The 18,641-nt window shown below is 44.4% G+C and overlaps 1 protein-coding gene across 8 annotated transcripts in view; it reads right to left on the reverse strand.

Annotated features, from left to right (window-relative positions):
* LOC105497437 (OCA2 melanosomal transmembrane protein) overlaps positions 1-18,641 on the reverse strand; it is a 387,654-nt gene that overhangs the window by 105,087 nt on the left and 263,926 nt on the right. Inside the window, exon 24 of one of the 8 annotated variants that reach the window (XM_071067309.1) lies at positions 4,839-5,223. The exons of the other annotated variants lie outside the window; for them this stretch is intronic. Coding sequence (XP_070923410.1) covers positions 5,154-5,223 — 70 coding nt within the window. The 3' untranslated portion in view covers positions 4,839-5,153. Of the gene's footprint in view, positions 1-4,838; positions 5,224-18,641 lie in introns of those variants that run through there. 8 annotated transcript variants of the gene reach the window in all.

Here is an 18,641-nt window from a genome sequence, read left to right on the forward strand (position 1 = left end):
AAAAGCTTAATAATAATAATCAGACAACCCACAGAGTGGGAGAAAATATTTGCAAACTATGCATCCGACAAAGGACTAGTATCCAGAATCTATAGGGAAAAAACAAATCTGCAAGAAAAAAAGCAAATAATCCCATCAGAAAGTGGACAAAAGGACATTAATAGAGAATTCTCAGAATAAGATATACAAATGGCCAACAAACATATGAAAAAATGCCAACATTACTAATGATGAGGGAAATGCAAATCAAAACCACAATGAGATGCCATCTTACTCTTGCAAAAATGGCCACTATTAAAAAGTCAAAAAACAACAGATGTTGGTGTGGATGTCATGTAAAAGGAACGCTTTTACCCTGCTGTGGGAATGTAAATTAGTACAACCTCTATGGAAAACTATGTAGAGATTCCTTAGAGAACTAGAAGTAGGTCTACCGTTTGATCCAGCAATCCCACTACTGAGTGTTTACCCAAAGGCAAAGAAGTCACCATATGAAAAAGATACCTGTACATGCATGTTTATGGCAGCACAATTCACAACTGCAAAGATATGGAACCAACCTAAGTGCCCACTAACCACTGAGTGATAAAGAAAATGTGCTATATATACACCATGGAATACCACTTAGCCATAAAAAAACCAAAAACATCTTTTGCAGCTACCTGGATGGAGCTGGAGGCCATTATTCTAAGTGAAGTAACTCAGGAATGGAAAACTAAATACCACATGTTCTCACTTATAAGTGGGAGCTAAGCTTGAGTATGCAAGGGCATACAGAGTGATATAATGGATTGTGGAGATTCAGAGTGGGGAGGGTGAGAGGGAGGTGTGACATAAAAAATTACATATTGGGTACAATGTACACTCCTCAGGTGACAGGTGCACTGAAATCTCAGAATCCACTACTATATAATTCATCCATGTACCCAAACCACTTGTACCCCCAAAAGCTATTGAAATTAAAAGCAAAATTTAAACTGAAAAAACAGTTACCAGCTTTTGAAGCTTAGAAAATGCAGGTCTATTGATTTCTTTTTTCAATTTGTAAGTCAATCAAGAAAAGAAAATGGCTTACTGCTGTTTCGGAGTGTAATAAAGGCTTACCTTTTTGCGCTCTCTGTAGGGACACAGAGCTGTGGTGTGTCTGGGGTTGGGCAGTGTCCATGTGCGTTTGCCTCTCTGTCTCAGTCTGGCTTTGGCAACAAGACCAAGCTACATAAGCCATATGGGCCTCAGCTTCCTGACCTCTAAAATGAAGCTAATAAGACCAGGTCACTGGATATCTGAGTGTCTGTGGCAACCTCATAAGAAGGGCGTCATAAGAAGGGCTCCTGTTTGCAAGCCCAGCGCCTCAGCAAACAGGACCCCCTCCCCTGCACCAACCTTGCGGCTCAAGGGCTTAATGGTGATTAAACAGGGCCAGAATCATTTCATTTTTATTTCAAACCACTTTTTTTAAAATGACCTTGAAGCTGGATTTGTGCATTCCATAAAATAATTCTATAAACAACGTCCACACAAAAGTGGAGTGTATTTGTTAACTGATTCTGCACCGTTAACAAAGTTGACGCAACCATGGGATAAATGTTGGAGTAAAAACCCCTCATCAGTCAGCGGCTTCCTGCAGGACAACTTGTATTTATCAAAAGCCACCACGACCTTCGGCGCATGAAACTACCCAAACTCCTTTCAACAACAAAATAAAGAATACCCCTAAGTATTTGATTCTAAGATTGTAAGTGGTTTCCGAAAGAAAAATCTTTGAGAGAAAGTATTTTCTCTGGGTGAGTCAGGAGCACAAGGAGGGGACTGGCATCCCTGACAGGGGCAGACGCAGGGAAGGTGCTGGCCTCCTCCACCGATTTCATGCACAGGCAGTGACAGGGGTGGCAGTCTCTCCAGGGAAAAAGTTCATGATAGGTTTTTATATTGATGTAAAGAGAAACAAAACTTTTTAAAAAATCCTTCATTAAAAAAAGATTAATTAAAGCCAATTATACGTTCAGCTGCAATGTGAAATGACAAATTCCACTTTGTCCCATGGGACTGGCATTTTAGTTATTATTCATTCCAAGTTCAGAATATAAAACACTTAGCTTGCTTTCCTTTTTTAAAGTTCCCAGTAATATCCAATTGCAAAAGGAACCAAAAGAGAGCCCCCTTTTACTTAAAGGGAGAAACCTGGGGTGCGAGGATTCCCCGGGGGCACACCATGCACATCAGCAGGACCTGTCTCTCACTGCAACTTGAGCTGCTATTGCTGCGTTGACTAGAAGTAAAATACTAACGCCGTGCCACGGCCCTCACCCCAGCCAGCCCAGCAGCTGCTTCACGCCTGAGATGCCCCTCCTCCATCACAGGCCTTCTTTCCTCCTCCTCCCCACGCCCCCACATGCCCACTACAGACGCCCCAGAGACTCCCTGCTGCCCCTCCCCAGGAGGCTCCTGCACCAGTGCCCCTACCCCACTCACAGAGAGAGGGCAAGAGAGCAGCACAGGGGTGGGTGTCAGGAGGGGTCGCTGCTGAGAACTCGGTGCTTCTCTGGGCAGAGGAAAAAGGAGAAGAGGGCAGGTGCTGCAGGTCTCTGGGGCTGGCGTTGCCTCACGAGTGTGAGGGCAAAGGGCAGAGTTCACCACAGCTCCTGGGCCACCGTCATGCAGCTACTCCACATCAGGATGAGAAATGGGGTACAGGCTCTCTGGGGTCCCAGCTGAGTGGGAAGGGCTTCTCTCCCCTCCACCCTCCTGAGCCCAGCAGGAGGGGCTGACCCACTTCCATCCACTTCTTCACCAGCACCCCTCACTATACACAGGCACAGATATGCATCCACGCACGCACACACACACACACACACACAGATACACACACAGATACACACACACACACAGATACACACAGCCTACGAGGGAAGAGTGACCAAGTGACACAGAAATGGGAGGAAATGTTCACAGTCTTCTAGGTTCCAACAAACCTTTACTTTCAAAGCAGAGTAAAAAGGAATAAAAGCCATGAGATATTAAAGCTCATTAAAAGGGACCTTTCATCTCCATTCCAGGCTTTTCCACCAGGAGGAGACATCGGTCTGATCGCTCATTTCCACCAGGAGAAATCATCCGCCGGATCCCTCATTCCCACCAGGAGAAGGCATCCTCAGACCACTCATTTCCACCAGGAGGAATCATCCTTCAGATCGCTCGTTCCCACCAGGAGGAGGCGTCCGTCGGATCCCTCATTTCCACCAGGAGGAGGCATCCTCAGACCACTCATTTCCACCAGGAGGAATCATCCTTCAGATCGCTCGATCCCACCAGGAGGAGGCGTCCGTCGGATCCCTCATTCCCACCAGGAGGAAGCACACATCAGATCGGTCATTTCCACCAGGAGGAAGCATCTGTCGGATCCCTCATTTCCACCAGGAGGAAGCGCACATCAGATCGGTCATTTCCACCAGGAGGAAGTACCCATCGGATGGCTCAGCTCATCATTACAGTGGCGCCTAGTGGGACACTGAAATTCACGATGGAGAAGAAAGAGGCTACTCACACATACTTCACACTCCAAAGGCTGGAACTAGCAAATCCAATGACTCTTCAGAAAGCAGTGATCTAAAGAAACCTCTTAAAACTAGAGCCAGGAGGAAACCAATCACCCTGTCCTGCATCTTATAAAATCTACAGAGAAAAGATGAAGATGGGAGAAAATCACAGTTTTCTTTTTTAATTACTATTTTATTGATACATAACAGATGTACATATTTTCAGAGTATATGTGGTAATTTGATACATTCAAGTAATGTGTAAAGATCAAACAGGGTAATTGGAACACCCATCACCTTAAATATCTGTCTTTTCTTTATGCTAGGAACATTTGAATTATTCTCTGAAACATACAATTATTCTTTGAAACATACAATCAATTAATGTTAACTACAGTCACCCTCCTGATCTATGAGAAATGAGGTCTGATTTCTTCTATTTAACTATGTATTTGTACCCATTAACCAACCTCTCTTCAATCCACAGTTTATTTTTTTAATTAAAAAAGCAAGAAAGAACACAGAATTTTATAAGTAGAAGAAGAATGTGGTAATAAAGAAGCATGAAAATATTGAATAAGATGGAAGACTGAAGTGCATAAAATGTGTAACAGTAAATAAAAGATAATGGAGATATATTGAAGACATACAATGATGCCCATTGACAAAAGACTGAGGAAGCTGGCACAGAACACTTGACATATTTAGAACAGTAACAAAATTACAAAACAGCTTTCAATCGTCCACTGAATAGTCATGGAAAACTTGAAACTACTAAAGTATGAGGTATTTAAAAGGTAAGTTTGGTTCAGTCAGTCTCTAAGATTGCTGTATCATCATTCTGAGCACAGGTATGTTCATATTAAAATAAAAATATGGGCCGAGCACGGTGGCTCATGCCTGAAATCCCAGCACATTGGGAGGCCGAGGCAGGCAGATCACTTGAGGTCAGGAGTTCGAGACCAGCCTGGCCAATATGACAAAACTCCATCTCTACTAAAAATATAAAAATTAGCTGGGCATGGTGGTGGCCACCTGTAATCCCAGCTACTCAGGTGGCTGAGGCACAAGAATTACTTGACCCTGGGAGGCAGAGGTTGCAGTGAGCCAAGATTGTGCCACTGCACTCCAGCCTGGACCACAGAGTGAGACTGTCTGTCTCTCTCTCTCTGTCTTTCTCTCTCTCTCTCTCTCTCTCTATCTATCTATATATATATGTTTATACACATACGTATTCTTTATGCTAGGAACATATATATGAATACATATATATGTTTATACACACATATATTCTTTATGCTAGCAACATATATATGAACACACATATATATATGAATTTACCCCAAGGAAAATGAGGAGATGGTGTGGCCATCACAAAAGCAGCATCCCGGGGCCCAGGGAGAGTAGGGTTCCCTGGAGGGCTGCGGGAGGGGCAGGGAAGACTAAAGGCCAACCATCAGTCCAGTAAGATAACAGAAAATAAGATAAGAAATTATTGGAGGACGTGATTTTAACTAAATGAATGGGAAGAAGCTTCCCATTTGCCGCAAGCCTCTGCCCAGGTGAACTCTGTGGTGTGTCACAGCAGAAGAGACTGGGCCAAGACTGCTGTTCCTGTCACACGGTCAGGAGCAGAGGGAAGAGTCTCTGGGAAAGCCCTCTTGGTGCCCGTGCCCAGACGATGCACCTGCAAAAGGGCCAGGCAGTCAGAAATAAGCCCCTCAAAAGTAGTTTAAACCAACAATTATACAATGAGGTACCGTTTTTTACCCACCAAACTGGCAATGAAGAAAAGATGGCGCACCATGTTGGTGAGGGTTTAGAGAACAGGCATCTGTGTTCACACCTCCTGGGGCAAAAGGTGAATCACAGCAACTTACTGAAAGGGCAATTTGGCACTATCTGGCCAATTAAATAACCAAGAACCCCTACACTAGCAATTCCATGTCTAGTCCCAAAGACGTACATACAAGGTTAGCAAGAGTCTAGAAAGCACTTACATGCCCATCAACAGATCACGTGAAATCAACAATGACCCCTCATAGGACGGAACACGTGTGACCACGAGCAAGTGGGGCAGTCAGTGAAGCTGACACGCACTACCTTCAGGTTTTATTGTTAGGTCTAAGACAAAACAAAACAAAAACAAGGCTCAGAAGAGCACACACAATGGCCCCCATGTTTATGTTTTACAAATAAAATAATCGTATTGAGGCTGGGAGGGTGGCTCACACCTATAATCCCAGCACTTTGGGAGGCTGTGGCGGGCAGATCACCTGAGGTCAGGAGTTCGAGACCAGCCTGACCAACATGGAGAAACCCCGTCTCTTCCAAAAATACAAAAAAATCAGCCAGGCGTGGTGGTGGGTGCCTGTAATCCCAGCTGCTCAGGAGGCTGAGGCAGGAGAATCACTTGAACCCGGGAGGCAGTGGTTGCAGAGAGCCGAGATTTCGCCATTGCACTCCAGCCTGGGCAACAAGAGCAAAACTCTGTCTCAAAAAAACAAAACAAAAAAAGAAAAAAAAAAAAAAAAGAAAATAATTATATTCATTATAAACTATCAATGCTAATTATCTCTGAAAGGGAACTTACATTAGAAGAAGGAAGACAGGGAGGGACAGAGGAAGAAAGAAAAAAAATCTTTTTAAAAACATGAATCAACACAGAAGCTCAGAATGTTCACACAGAATCACTGGGAAATGTAAGGCTATGTCTTACGTCTTTCTCCAGCAGTCCTGAGCAATCCACTCTTACCCAGGTAAAATGTTATATCGCTACAATTATAAGCTGTATTTTCAGACACCTGCTCTTCTGATATAATGTAGCCACCAGGGGCCTTACTTCATTTGTTCAAGAAAGACCAGACCCCATGTCCCATTCCTAAGTGTGGGTGGATTTCTCAGTGCCCCAGCTCCCCGGCGGTGAAGAACCTCTTCCCAGCCAGAGAAACAGTAAACGCCGTGTGGCTTCGCAGGGAAGCCCCATGGCTGTACTGTCCACAGGGCCTTCTCCCGCCCCTTTCTCTTGGTTCCCATAACTCCTCCCTCTCCTATCCCTTCACGCCCAGGATGACAACGCCCTACAGCTACTGAATTTTCCCTTGCCCACATCCTTATAAATATTCCCCATAATCGGAAATTTCCCACTGGAGCCACCCTCTGTTTCCTGCTTGGACGTGGCCTATAGGAGCAGGAGGCTTCTCTGCTCAAAGACTTCCGGTGACAACCTCTGAGTGATGCCAAAGGCAATGGCTCCCCACCGCCCCTCGCTGCCCTCCGGAGCCACCCACTGCAGTGACTGATAAGACGGGCTGATCACACCCAGCAGAGGTCAGGCCTCCCTTTCCCCATGTCCTTGCTCGGGTCAGGCGCTTCCTAGGAAAGCCTTTCTCTGTTCTCGCCATTTATTTGACCCGATCACAAAACCAAGGCTGGCAACCCAGGCCATGGCCGTCCCTCTAGGCTCTGCGCTCCTGGCATCCTTACTCTCCTCTTTACCTGGAACCCAGGCTATCCTGTCTGTATTTTTCACCTTCTTTATTTATGTAGATGACCAGTCTCCTAGTCTAGAATGGAAGCCTCGTGAAGGAAGTTAAACCATCCCTGTAAGCTTTATTAATCAGGGAAGAAGGGAGGGGGAGAAGCAACAGTAAACCGAGCATGCAGCACACTCAGCGTTGATCACTAGGTTGGCTGCTCTGACCTGCTTCTCCTGAGCTGTTTGCTGCCTGTTGCCCCAGAAGCAGGCAGACCCTGTTACAAGATTACAGTTTCCCTTAACTGCTCTATAAATAACAACTTGAACGTTATGAAATGTTAAGTTTTCCCTGTGAGATATTCCTTCAGGTCCTGCATACTGATGAAACTACTGGCTCAGCTGGTCTGAGGGGTCCCACAGGAGCTCACTCACCAGCAAATGAAGTTTCCACGTCCTGATGATTTCACGCTCCTTACCCCAACCAATCACCACTCCAATTTTCCAGCCCCTCACCCTCCATGATCCTCTCAGAAACTCCAGCCCAGAACCCCAGGAGATGAATTTGCGGGTCTCCTCCCATCTCCTTCAGCGCTCTGTGATCATTACACTGTTTCTCTGCTTCAAAACCTGCTGTCTCGGCGGACTGGATCTGTTACTGCACAGGGTGCGTACGAACCTGTTGGTCCTCAACAGAAGGGTCTGTATGTAAACCGTGGGGATCCTCGTAAGAGGGGCCCGTACTTTTACATACTTGAGTGAGATGTAGATGTCTGTGCATGTGTATGTGTAATTGACATGTTGACTCTGATCATTTCTAGTAATCTAACTTCTAATAAAATGATACGTTAGGAAAGGTGATTCAGAAGTCAAAATTTTAAGCCCTAAGAAATGTATTTCTCATTTTTTTCAGGGAGACTGAAAACATCCATTCAATTTAACATTTATTGAAAAACCTACAGCTATTATACTAAACATTATCAGCTACTAGAATGCTTTTTAAAATATCACCTCTGGCTGGTGCAGTGGCTCGAACCTATAATCCCAGCACTTTGGGAGACTGAGGTGGGAGGATCACTTGAGGTCAGGAGTTTGAGATCAGCCTGGCTAACATGGTGAAACCCCGTCTCTACTAAGTATACAAAATCAGCTGGGTGTGGTGGCACATGCCTGTAATCCCAGTTCCTCAGGAGGCTGAGGCAGGAGAATTGCTTGAACCTGGGAGGTGCAGGTTGCAGTGAGCTGGGATCGTGCCACTGCACTCCAGCCTGGGTAACAGAGGGAGACTCTATCTCCAAAAATAAATAAATACATTAATTAATTAAATTAAATATCATCTCTATCCTCAAGAATTTTACAGTTTAATAGTATAGGAAACAGAAGACATACAAGAAGGCAAAAGGTGATGAATGCCACAAAGGCGTTGCCATGCCATAGAAATTAACAGACCCTGAAGAGTGTGGAGAGGCTCTGAACGTGGGAGTAACAGAAGCAGATGTTTCAGCGGGAGCACCTGCGTGGTGCTCTGGGAAGGTGAATCCAATGTGAGGATGCAGCTGGGCAAAACTGAACGGAAAGTTTCCATTCACCTTCTAAGCAGAAGAACCGACTGTCTTTGTTCCAGGCTATCTTTTCACAGATGCATGCACAGCGCACCAGCCCTGAAACACAGAGATAGGTCCCTCTGGAGCAAAAGGCAGGGATGCTTTTTGTCCTGCCAAATGGATTTGTGTTTCCTCAGTGCCAAATTCCTCTCCTGACACAAATTACTGCCTGTGCAAGTGTTGCCAGACCCAGGTAGGCTTCTACTCATGCTGCCTACCGTGGCCTGGGGAACTAAGTCCTGAGGCCCGTATCTCCTGTCAGCATCCGTGACACTGTGCCAGGCTAACTTGCTAGCTTACAAGTGGGGTAAAACTCCTGACAGAGACCACTGAAATATTTTTATAAAATAAAATGAGAATCCTTCTATTTCCTCAGCTGTTCAATATGGTTAATAATACCTATTTCACAAGGCTGCTGTGAGGACCAAATGAGGAAACATACACCCAAGAGAAGGTGCTCAATCCTCTGTCAACCAGCCAGTCACCATTCAACAAATCGAAGCAGCAGAAATAGAAGCAGAAGGCAGGCAACGGCCTGGGCAGTAAGCAGAAAATGCCATACAGATACAGATGTCAAGTAACAACGTCTAGGAGAAGGGAGCAGTCACATAACGTGTCACAGGAGGCAGGGGACAACGTCAGAGCAGGGTTACAGTAGCCAAGGTCCCCCACTGCCTCGTCCATCTCCAAGGGAGAAGTAACTGTACAAGCTCGCTGTACTGTGGACGCTGAAGGTGTTTCCCGTGACAGTACCAATGAAGAGTTCTGAAACTGATAGACATAGTACTGGAAGTGAATGATTAAGTAAACAGATTGTGGATGATGGGAATTAGGTTTCTCCCCGTTGGAGCGGGAGATTACACATGTGCAAGGGGTGGAGGCTACAATTATCCATGTGGTAACGATATGGACTTGGCTTAACATAGAAATAGATGCTTTTATGAGAACTATTCATAGACCAATGTATATAAATATGTGTGTGTGTGTTTGTACATACAAACTAGTATACATGCATATATTTCTATGCTCTATCAATCAGCTGAGAGCGTGTCGAATGAACGACATTCCAATATCGATGAGCACGCCTTGGCTCACCCAGATCTTGGCTTATAATACCAGTCTCCAATAAAAGAGAACAAGGCTTCTTGGAGAAATGGTGTACTCTGGGACTGGAGCAGGAAGTATACAAGACGAGTGTGCAGCATATTGCAATGCTCTAAAATAAGGAAGGGCTCAAGGAAAGGAAAACAAGCACGATGTTAGGAGCACATCAATGGGACGCAGGCACCAATGGAAAGAGCTCCCAATGGCCACAACTGGGAAGAAGTTGAGTAAGAAATAAAACAATATTGGATTATAACTCAAAGCATAAATGTATGTGAGTCCAAACTGATATAAATCAATGACTGAATAAGTAAATAATGGGAGAAGCATAAACAAATGTATGTACAAGAATCCCAACTATCTTCTAAAGATACTTCGTCCTCAAGTGGGGGGCATAGCTCCCTTCCTGTTAAGTGTTACTTGCTGGCGGTGACTTCCCTCCAACCAGCACAGTACAGATGCGGGGAAGAGAGGAACTCTGCAGTGAAGCAACCTGACTGACACTAGCTCAGCCCATGATAAGTCAGGCTGAGAGCAGGTACCTTCCACAGGGTGTGATGAAAATGACACTTTAACTCTGTGCTCATTCTCCCCCAAATCCACAACCCTGGTCAAATCATGAGAAAAATGTCAGACAAATCTCATTTTAGTGCCATCCTACAAGATACCTGACCAACAGACCTCAAAACCGTCAAGGTCATCAAAAACAAGGAAAGCCTGAGAAACTGTCACAGCCAAGGAGACACTTGGGAGATATGACGATGAAAGGTGAAGTGGGGTCTCGGATGGGGTCCTGGAACAGAAAAGGATATCAAGGAAGAACTAAGGAAATCTAAATAAAGTGTGCACCTTGGTTAATTAGAAAAGCAGTCAACACTTTATTCAAAAACGGCCTCAAGTAAGGCCTATGAGCTGAAAAAGTAAATGGCTTAGATGTGTAAATAATACACAGAAGAATAATTTCTCAGTATTCTACTATTCTTCCTGGTTACAGACTGTAAGTGGCAATTCGCCTTTGGGATTAACCACCTACTAAACATTTCAAGGTGCTATAATATTTGCCATCGAGATGGTGTGTGAGTATTCTGTCCTGGGTTGCAAGGTCAGGCAGCACAAGAGAAATACACACTGCTCTCCTTGGAGGGAGGTGCAGGCGCCCTCCCTCTGCCAGAAAGAAAACAATATTTCAAAACAATGTCTCAAGTGAGACACTGAGACACTGATGCCTCAATGTCTTAGGTATTTCTATAAATTATTATTTTTAAAATGCTAAATTCCTTTCAGAGGCTATGATTTCCAAAGCCTATAACAACACAAGAAAAGCACCAGTTTCCATTTGTTTGTTTTGTATTAGAGAGGTTATGCACACTCTTAAGATGGTTATTTATTTTTCCCACAGTGAGCAAGACTAATTAATTCATTTTCTGGTAATTCTGCTGCTGCCCCTGAAATGTTAATTCAGGCAAGTACTTGTACAAGACAAAAAAGAAATTTCACTGACAATCTTCAGTTGGAACAACACACACATAAAACACACACACATATTATCACATGTACACCCACATGGGCACATACATGAACATATACATGTATGTACATGAAAACACATGGATGCATGCATGCAGACATAACTATGCATATGCATGCACATCCACACAGGTATACATGTGTACACACCAAATCAAAATTCACACATGCACACATACATGCACACATTCACACACACACAATCATGTGGATATGGGCCACACATGTATGCATCCACACTAGTCACACTTCCATACATGTGTGTACCTGCATACAAGTGTGCACACAGACAGGCTCACATGCATACATGTACTCACCCACACATGCACACATACATAACACACATGTAGGCACACTCATACATGCATACATATAAGCTCACATACATGCAGGCACATTTGTCTATATGGGCCCATGCACACCACACACATACAGACATTCACAGGCACATAGGCACATGCACACCCAGTACACATGCTCGCGTGTGCCCACACATTTTACATTTGCAGTACTCTATCTCCTTGTCTGTGTCTTAACAAAATCTTTTTGCTTATTTTGAAGTACCACGGATCTGGCAACTTAACTCTCTGTTATAACATGAAAGTAGCTGTGGATAATACATCACTTAATAAGCACATCTGTGTCCCAATGAAACTTCAGTCACAAAAACAAGTGAGCAGCCCATAGGTAATCCCTGAATAGAGAATAAATACAAAAAGGGAAAAAGTGCACCTATCATACCTGTACATCAATGGATTATTACAAGCTGAGAACGCATGCCATAAGATATAGAACCACTAGAACCCAGAGTCCGCTCATGAGTCCCCTAATTTTCACGCTCCCCAAGAGGAACCACTATCCTATTTTCTAACAGCACAGATCAGTTTTCCTATCTTTGTACTTTATGTCATTAAAATCATATATGCACTTTTTTATGTCTGGCTTATGTTCTTGAGAGTCTTCCATGATGTTATATATTGTATATCTAATTTTTACTGCTGTTATGAACATTCTAGTACATTCTTAAATGAACATAGAGTGGTATTTCTGTTGGGGCTCACCTAAGAGTGAGACTGAGGGTTCATGCAAATGAAACTTTCAAGCCGTGGAAGTAATTTACGTTTCCACTAGCAGTGTATATATTCCATTGTTTCATGTCCTTACCAATATTTGCTTCTTTTCATCTTTTTCAATTTCATCATCCAGATGGGCGTGGTGTAAAATGACACTGTGGTTTTCATTTGAATTTCCCTGTAACTAAGGAAGTTCTGCATCTTTTCATATTATTACTGTCTACTGGGTGTCTTCTTCTAGTGAAATGAGAGTGAAATTGCTCATTTTTCTACGGGGTGGTCTGGAGTTTCTCCTAATTGATTTGTAGGAGCTCTTTCCATGGTATCACTATGAATCCTTTACTGGAATACAAACGGTAAAAATCTCCCACTTGGTAAATTGTTTTTTCAAGCCCTTAATGGTAACTTTTGATGATCAAAAGGTCTTAAATATAGTCCGATCTTGTTTTATACTTTACTGTTGGTGCTTCTGGGGTCCTGTTTATCGAATGTTGTCCTACTGTGAGTTCACTAATATCTTATTACATTTTGCTTTTCACATTTAGATCTACGGTCCATATAGAAATGATCGGTGTGTATGGAATGAGGTAGGGATAAAGGTACATTAGTTCACTAATATTTTGTTACATTTTGCTTTTCACATTTAGATCTATGGTCCATATAGAAATGATCAGTGTGTATGGAATGAGGTAGGGATAAAGGTACATTTTCTTTCACATATTGGCATGGGGCTGTATATTCAAAGTAAAACTCGTTCATACTGAATTGTAGTGTTACCTCTGTCATAAATCAGAGAGCCTTATATGTTTGAGTCTGTTTCTGGGCTCTCCATTCTTTTCCATTGTTTTTTCTGTCTTTGCTCTAATACTACACTATGCTAATTATTAGAGTTTTAATAGAGTTCTTGACCTCTTCTCATCTAAGTCCTCAAGCATTGTTTTACTTATATGCTAATGCAGAAGAAAGAGGGAAGGAAGGAAAGAATGGAGGGAGGAAGAAAGATGGGTCATGGGTTTATATAAATAAGTCATATGCCGATTATAGTGATTATGTTATTTGCTGTTATAATTGCAGTTATTTAATTTTTCCCAAATAATAAATAAGATTTTCCCTAAATAAGAAATCTGCTTAGATAAAATTTTAATTTAAGGCCATGTTTACCTAATGCTAAAACCACCAGCTGACACAGGGAAACCTAATCATAAAGCAAAAAGAAAACAAAAACATTTTAACTGAGCTTTTTACATTTTCAATTAGTTATTTTAGTATCTTCTAGATACAATCTAAATGGTACTGAGAAACACCTTATTCAATTAGCAGAATTAACACTCTCCCTCCCCAAAAAAACTCTCTAAATTCCCTATTAGCTCACAGCGCTGCTAATTGTCTTTGACACTTTCCATGAATTAGTCATGTAGCTGAAACAATAAAAATAAAATGCAGTGTTGACTTATTTTCTAATCAAAATGCTCATTTAAAATGCTCAACAAAATGATTTACACTGCAATACTAAGGAGCTTAAAGCATATAAGAATGTGAATTAGATACGAAGCTCATCAGTAGCTTAAGATTTCAAATAGTAATCTACACATACTTCTCAAACTTCACAAGCTCAGGGGGAACCTAGCTGTTCTACTATCAAAATGCATCATGAAATCTTAAAATATTTTTTGACTTTAAAGTGCTATAAAGTATGCAGCCTTTGGCCAGGCGCAGTGGCTCATGCCTGTAATCCTAACACTTTGGGAGGCTGAGGCAGGTGGATCACCTGAGGTCAGGAGTTTGAGACCAGCCTGGCTAACATGGCGAAACTCCATCTCTACTAAAACTACAAAAATTAGCTGGGCGTGGTGGCAGGTGCCTGTAATCCCAGCTACTTGGGAGGCTGAGGCAGGAGAATTGCTTGAACCTGGGGCGGAGGTTGCAGTGAACCGAGATGGTGCCATTGCACTCCTGCCTGGGCAACAACCGCGAAACTCCGTCTCAAAAAAAAGAAAAGAAAGCAAGCATGCAGCCTACGACGTGATGCACAAAATAAGAGACAATGATCAAGGGTGTTAAGTTTAAGGAAGTAAAAGGAGATCTGCTGATATAAAGGGAGAAAATAATTAAAACAGAGTGGTACCCACTAATGTGAAATTAAACCAGCAAAACCTAATTTTTTTGAATAAATATAATTTCTCTGTCTCTCTCTCTATATATATATATAAAATATAAAAAATATATATGTAAAAAATTAGGTTGTCAAAAGACCAGTTCTAAGGACCAGACTGTCTAAGGCTGCATCTCCAGCCAGCTGCTAGCTCTGCTCTGCACACAGCACGCTCGTCTAAAAGGCAATGAACTTTTTCTAAAGCTGCCTTGCACACGACTCAGGTGTGCACACGCGTAAGGCCTGCAGAAGGGCGCTGCTCCCTGTCCCTCTGTCAAAGACAGGCCCCGTGGATGCCAACAGTGAATTCAGCTTGGGGCTGCGTGGTCAGTTCACCTGCAAACCCTGCCAGTCACAGGAGGCACAGGCACAAACATCTCCACCCATCAAGATAATGCTTTTTCTCTGCACTCATGAGTGGCCCTGTTGGGAATCAATTAGGAATTTAGCAGTTTTAATTAAGGCCTGAGCTGTGACTTGAATAATCGGCAATCATTACATTATCATTATATGACAAAATTATCACATTAGACAAAATTAAAAACCATCTCTGGGTGATGCTCCTAATTGAGAAGTGACTGCTTGGTGAGTTGACTCTCCGAGGATGGCCGGCCTCCTCCAGTCATGTGGCCAACATAGAGGAGGGCAGCCCGCTGTGCACCTGCCCTCCCGCCCCAGAGCTGCCAGACCCAGCAGACTCCTGTTGTGTGCCGCTGTGTGCCCGAGCCCACGTGTCAGGAAGCACACATAGACAGTTTCCATCCTGAAGGACTCCCCCCGTGCAGACAAGCCGCTTCAGCTCAGCGGGGACAGCAGCAAGGCTTGCCCCTGCTGGAACACAGAAGGAACCTTCGGCAGGAGGCCCTGAAAGTCTTCAGCACTGAGGAGCCCTGAGGGAGGCAGGGAAGTGGCCGGGTTGGGAGTGGCGGGGAGGGGGTTCCCGGCCAGCCTGGGCGCCTGGGCCAAGCTGCCCCCCAGGAGAGGAGGTGGAGTGATGGCGCGGGTCACAGGCTGCTGTGGACTCGACTGTGAGCCGAGTCCAGGGAGCCTGAGGAGTTCACAAAGGACAGCTGCTGACCAGGCATTGTAGGGTGATGTCCCCGCCTCCGTGGGGCCACCTGTGGTGCTCCCAACCTCACTTTTGACATCAGCTTGTTCCCATTTCCTCCTTTGACACCCCTCACAGCTCCTCCAGGAAGTGTCCAGCTCCCAGTGATCGGCCCCACGCCAGTGTCCAGCCTGCTATGCCCCAGTCCCCATGGAAGGCAGCCGGTCAGGATCGAAAGGACCAGGGAGATACTGAGGAACCATTTCTATTTTAGCTTCACAATGCACGACCTGAATTTGTGCAATAGATTTTCCTTCTAAATTAGATTATATCTAAGGAAATAAAAATGATTTTCAGCTTCTCAATTCCAGACTATTGACTGAGTGTGAGAGCTGAGAAGATTGCAGAGAAAGCCAGAACTGAGCAAGTAAATACACAGATTACCCGAAAGCCACCATTAGGAGCTTTTTTACATCGGTCCGTAGGAACCTGTGCTACAGTCCACCGACATGGTAAACAATGGCTGCTCTTTGCCCAGCACAGCGCTCTGGGAGACAGTGGAAACTTCCCCAGACGCCCTGTTAGGGAAGGTGCAGTTATATCAGGCAGTTTTCTGAGTGTTTTTACCTAAATGAAAGTTACTGCATTCCATGAGGAGGCAGCAGTCAATTACAGTCTCATTTTACAAGGCACAGAGAAGTCAAGGAACCCCCCCCCCCCCACACACACACACAGCAGTAAACAGTAGGACTAGGGTTCAAGCTTCAAGTGCAGAGGCACCGCCTTCAACCACTACACTCCCACAGCCAACTGTGCCATGGCAGGGATGCCACCAGTGCTCCGTGTAGGCGGAACCCAGGCCTGGACACTGCCTCCCCCTCCTTTCCCCAGCTCCCCGCATTGCTGGTCCCTCCTTTCTCAGCATGCGGTGACTCTTAGCACACCGACTCTCAGGCCCAGTTCAACATTCCCAGGAAAGGGACTCAGGCTGGCCCACCACTCTCTAGATATTACCTTGCAAATGGGGGTGGCAAGGCCAGTGGGCAGACAAGGACGTCCAGATGAGCCCCAGCGGCCTACGGCATTGAAACTCCCCACTGCATGATGCCTGAGGCACGCTAGCTATTAAACACCGAGGTGCGGGACTGGGTGCTTTGCACCAAGAAAGTATTTAGCCTTGTGTAATCAATACTTCCCTAACTTATTTGAAAGCACAAAACACTCATTTTGTGATTCTTCCCTTAACATCTTACAGGAGAACCCAGCACCATCCTCGCTGGGAAGCTTCCTGCCCTCCTCGTGGTCTCCCAGCAAGATGCCCGTCCCTGGAGCGGAGTGGCCCGTCCTGTGTGGCTCAGCCATCCGTACAGATCCACCAGCTGAGACAGTAGCAGCCTCTCGCAGACATTCGCTTTACAGTGAGATCCCACGATGTTTTTATCAGTATATTAAACGCAGCTTCATTCTCCACGGATACGAAACATATAACAAGACAGGAAGCGGCACATCTGACAATTACACAAACCAAGAAACGGAAAGCATTGCGTCCTGCAGGAGTCACACAACGCGAGAGGGGCCGACAGCCAGGCCTGGGAAATCAACGTCTGATTTAAATGAGGGCAACACGAGCCGAACGGCAAGCACCATAAAATTAACTCTCAAAGCTTAGGATTAAGCTGAGTTCTGGAAGGAAGAGACTGGTGCTCAGGTAATTCCAGGTTTAATATAGGAAAAGCAAATTCAGGACGACACCACCTTCCACAGAATGCTGACGGAGCTGGGGAGTGCAACTAGCATGTCAGCCAAACCCAGTGTGCAAGTCATCACACTATCGGGTATTTTATTTATTCCTTGTAACTGTCATGAGTCGTTTAAGGAAAAAAAAAAAAAAACACTAGGTTAAGAAAAATACAAAAGAAACCATAATGATGCTGTGGGTTTGCTTGAAATGTCCAGCTTACTAGAAGGCAGAAACAAAATAATTTAAATTCTGGAAAAGGGGGATATTTTATTTTAAGCTTAGTGGAAAACTCATGCAATATTAAAAGATGGTGAGAGCTGAATATAGACGTATTTAAAATAAGCACAATCATACTGTTGTTGTTTTAATCAGGAAGAAAGTAAATTATCTTGAAAAATGTAAATTCAACTTTCTGAAAATTATTTCCCATCCATGTTTTTGCTTTTTACAAACTGACAGGTTTTTCATAATCTCTTTATACACAGAAACGAAGACATTTGAAATAAGGTCACTGGATAAGATGATCGATAGCACAAGGCACTACTTTCATGGTAAATTCTATAATTATAAATAGATTTTTCCGGCTTCATCTTGTGACTTGATTTTTTTCTTAGGCATTTCATATCGCTCTTGTGAGTGGCAGAGTAGAAAATTAACTTGAGTACAGGTAAAGTGAGGTTGGAGCACATAATTTTCAACCCTGCATTGGCACCAGGGCCGTGTCTGCCCTGGTTCCTACCACCTCCACCCCCCACCCCGTGCCGACTCCCACTCCATTCCGGGCCATCCTCCCGGGGCTGAAGTCACCCTCTTTGGAAGGGTTCGCGCTTCGCCAGCTGTCCCTGTCAGGGACTTACAGTACCATTGTTCCCAAGCGGATTCCCACTGTAATCCAAACTCTCCAAAGGATGCGGGTTGGGGACTGAGTGCTCAGAGCAAGGACAGAGGATATATCTAAGGACCTGGTGGGAGTCAACCACACCTCACCTAGAATTTGAAGCATAGGACACTTACTTTCTAGACTCCCTTGCACCTGAAGCAGAGCACACGCTCTAGGCTTCGTCCATTCAACTCTTCACCTGCCTAGAACTTGTAGCACTAGATGCACACGGACAAGGGCCACAGAGACACCATCAAGGGGGCTGGCTGCAGCGTCCACAACAGCAACATAGGAGCGGGGTGGGAGGTGCGAGCTGTGGCTGTGGCCAGCATGGCCTTTGTGCCTGTACTGGGATCCCTAGCAGCCCTGCTGACATCGGCATCTTCCATCAGCATCCCTGATCTACAGAGAGGGGCACTGAAGAACTTGCCTGTCACATCCTCACCTGATGCCCCACTTTGGCTGGTGTACAAGACAGACGGTGCCTGGAGAAAGTAGATT

The sequence above is a fragment of the Macaca nemestrina genome, chromosome 7, assembly GCF_043159975.1.
Source record: "Macaca nemestrina isolate mMacNem1 chromosome 7, mMacNem.hap1, whole genome shotgun sequence".
Classification (NCBI taxonomy): Eukaryota; Metazoa; Chordata; class Mammalia; order Primates; family Cercopithecidae; genus Macaca; species Macaca nemestrina.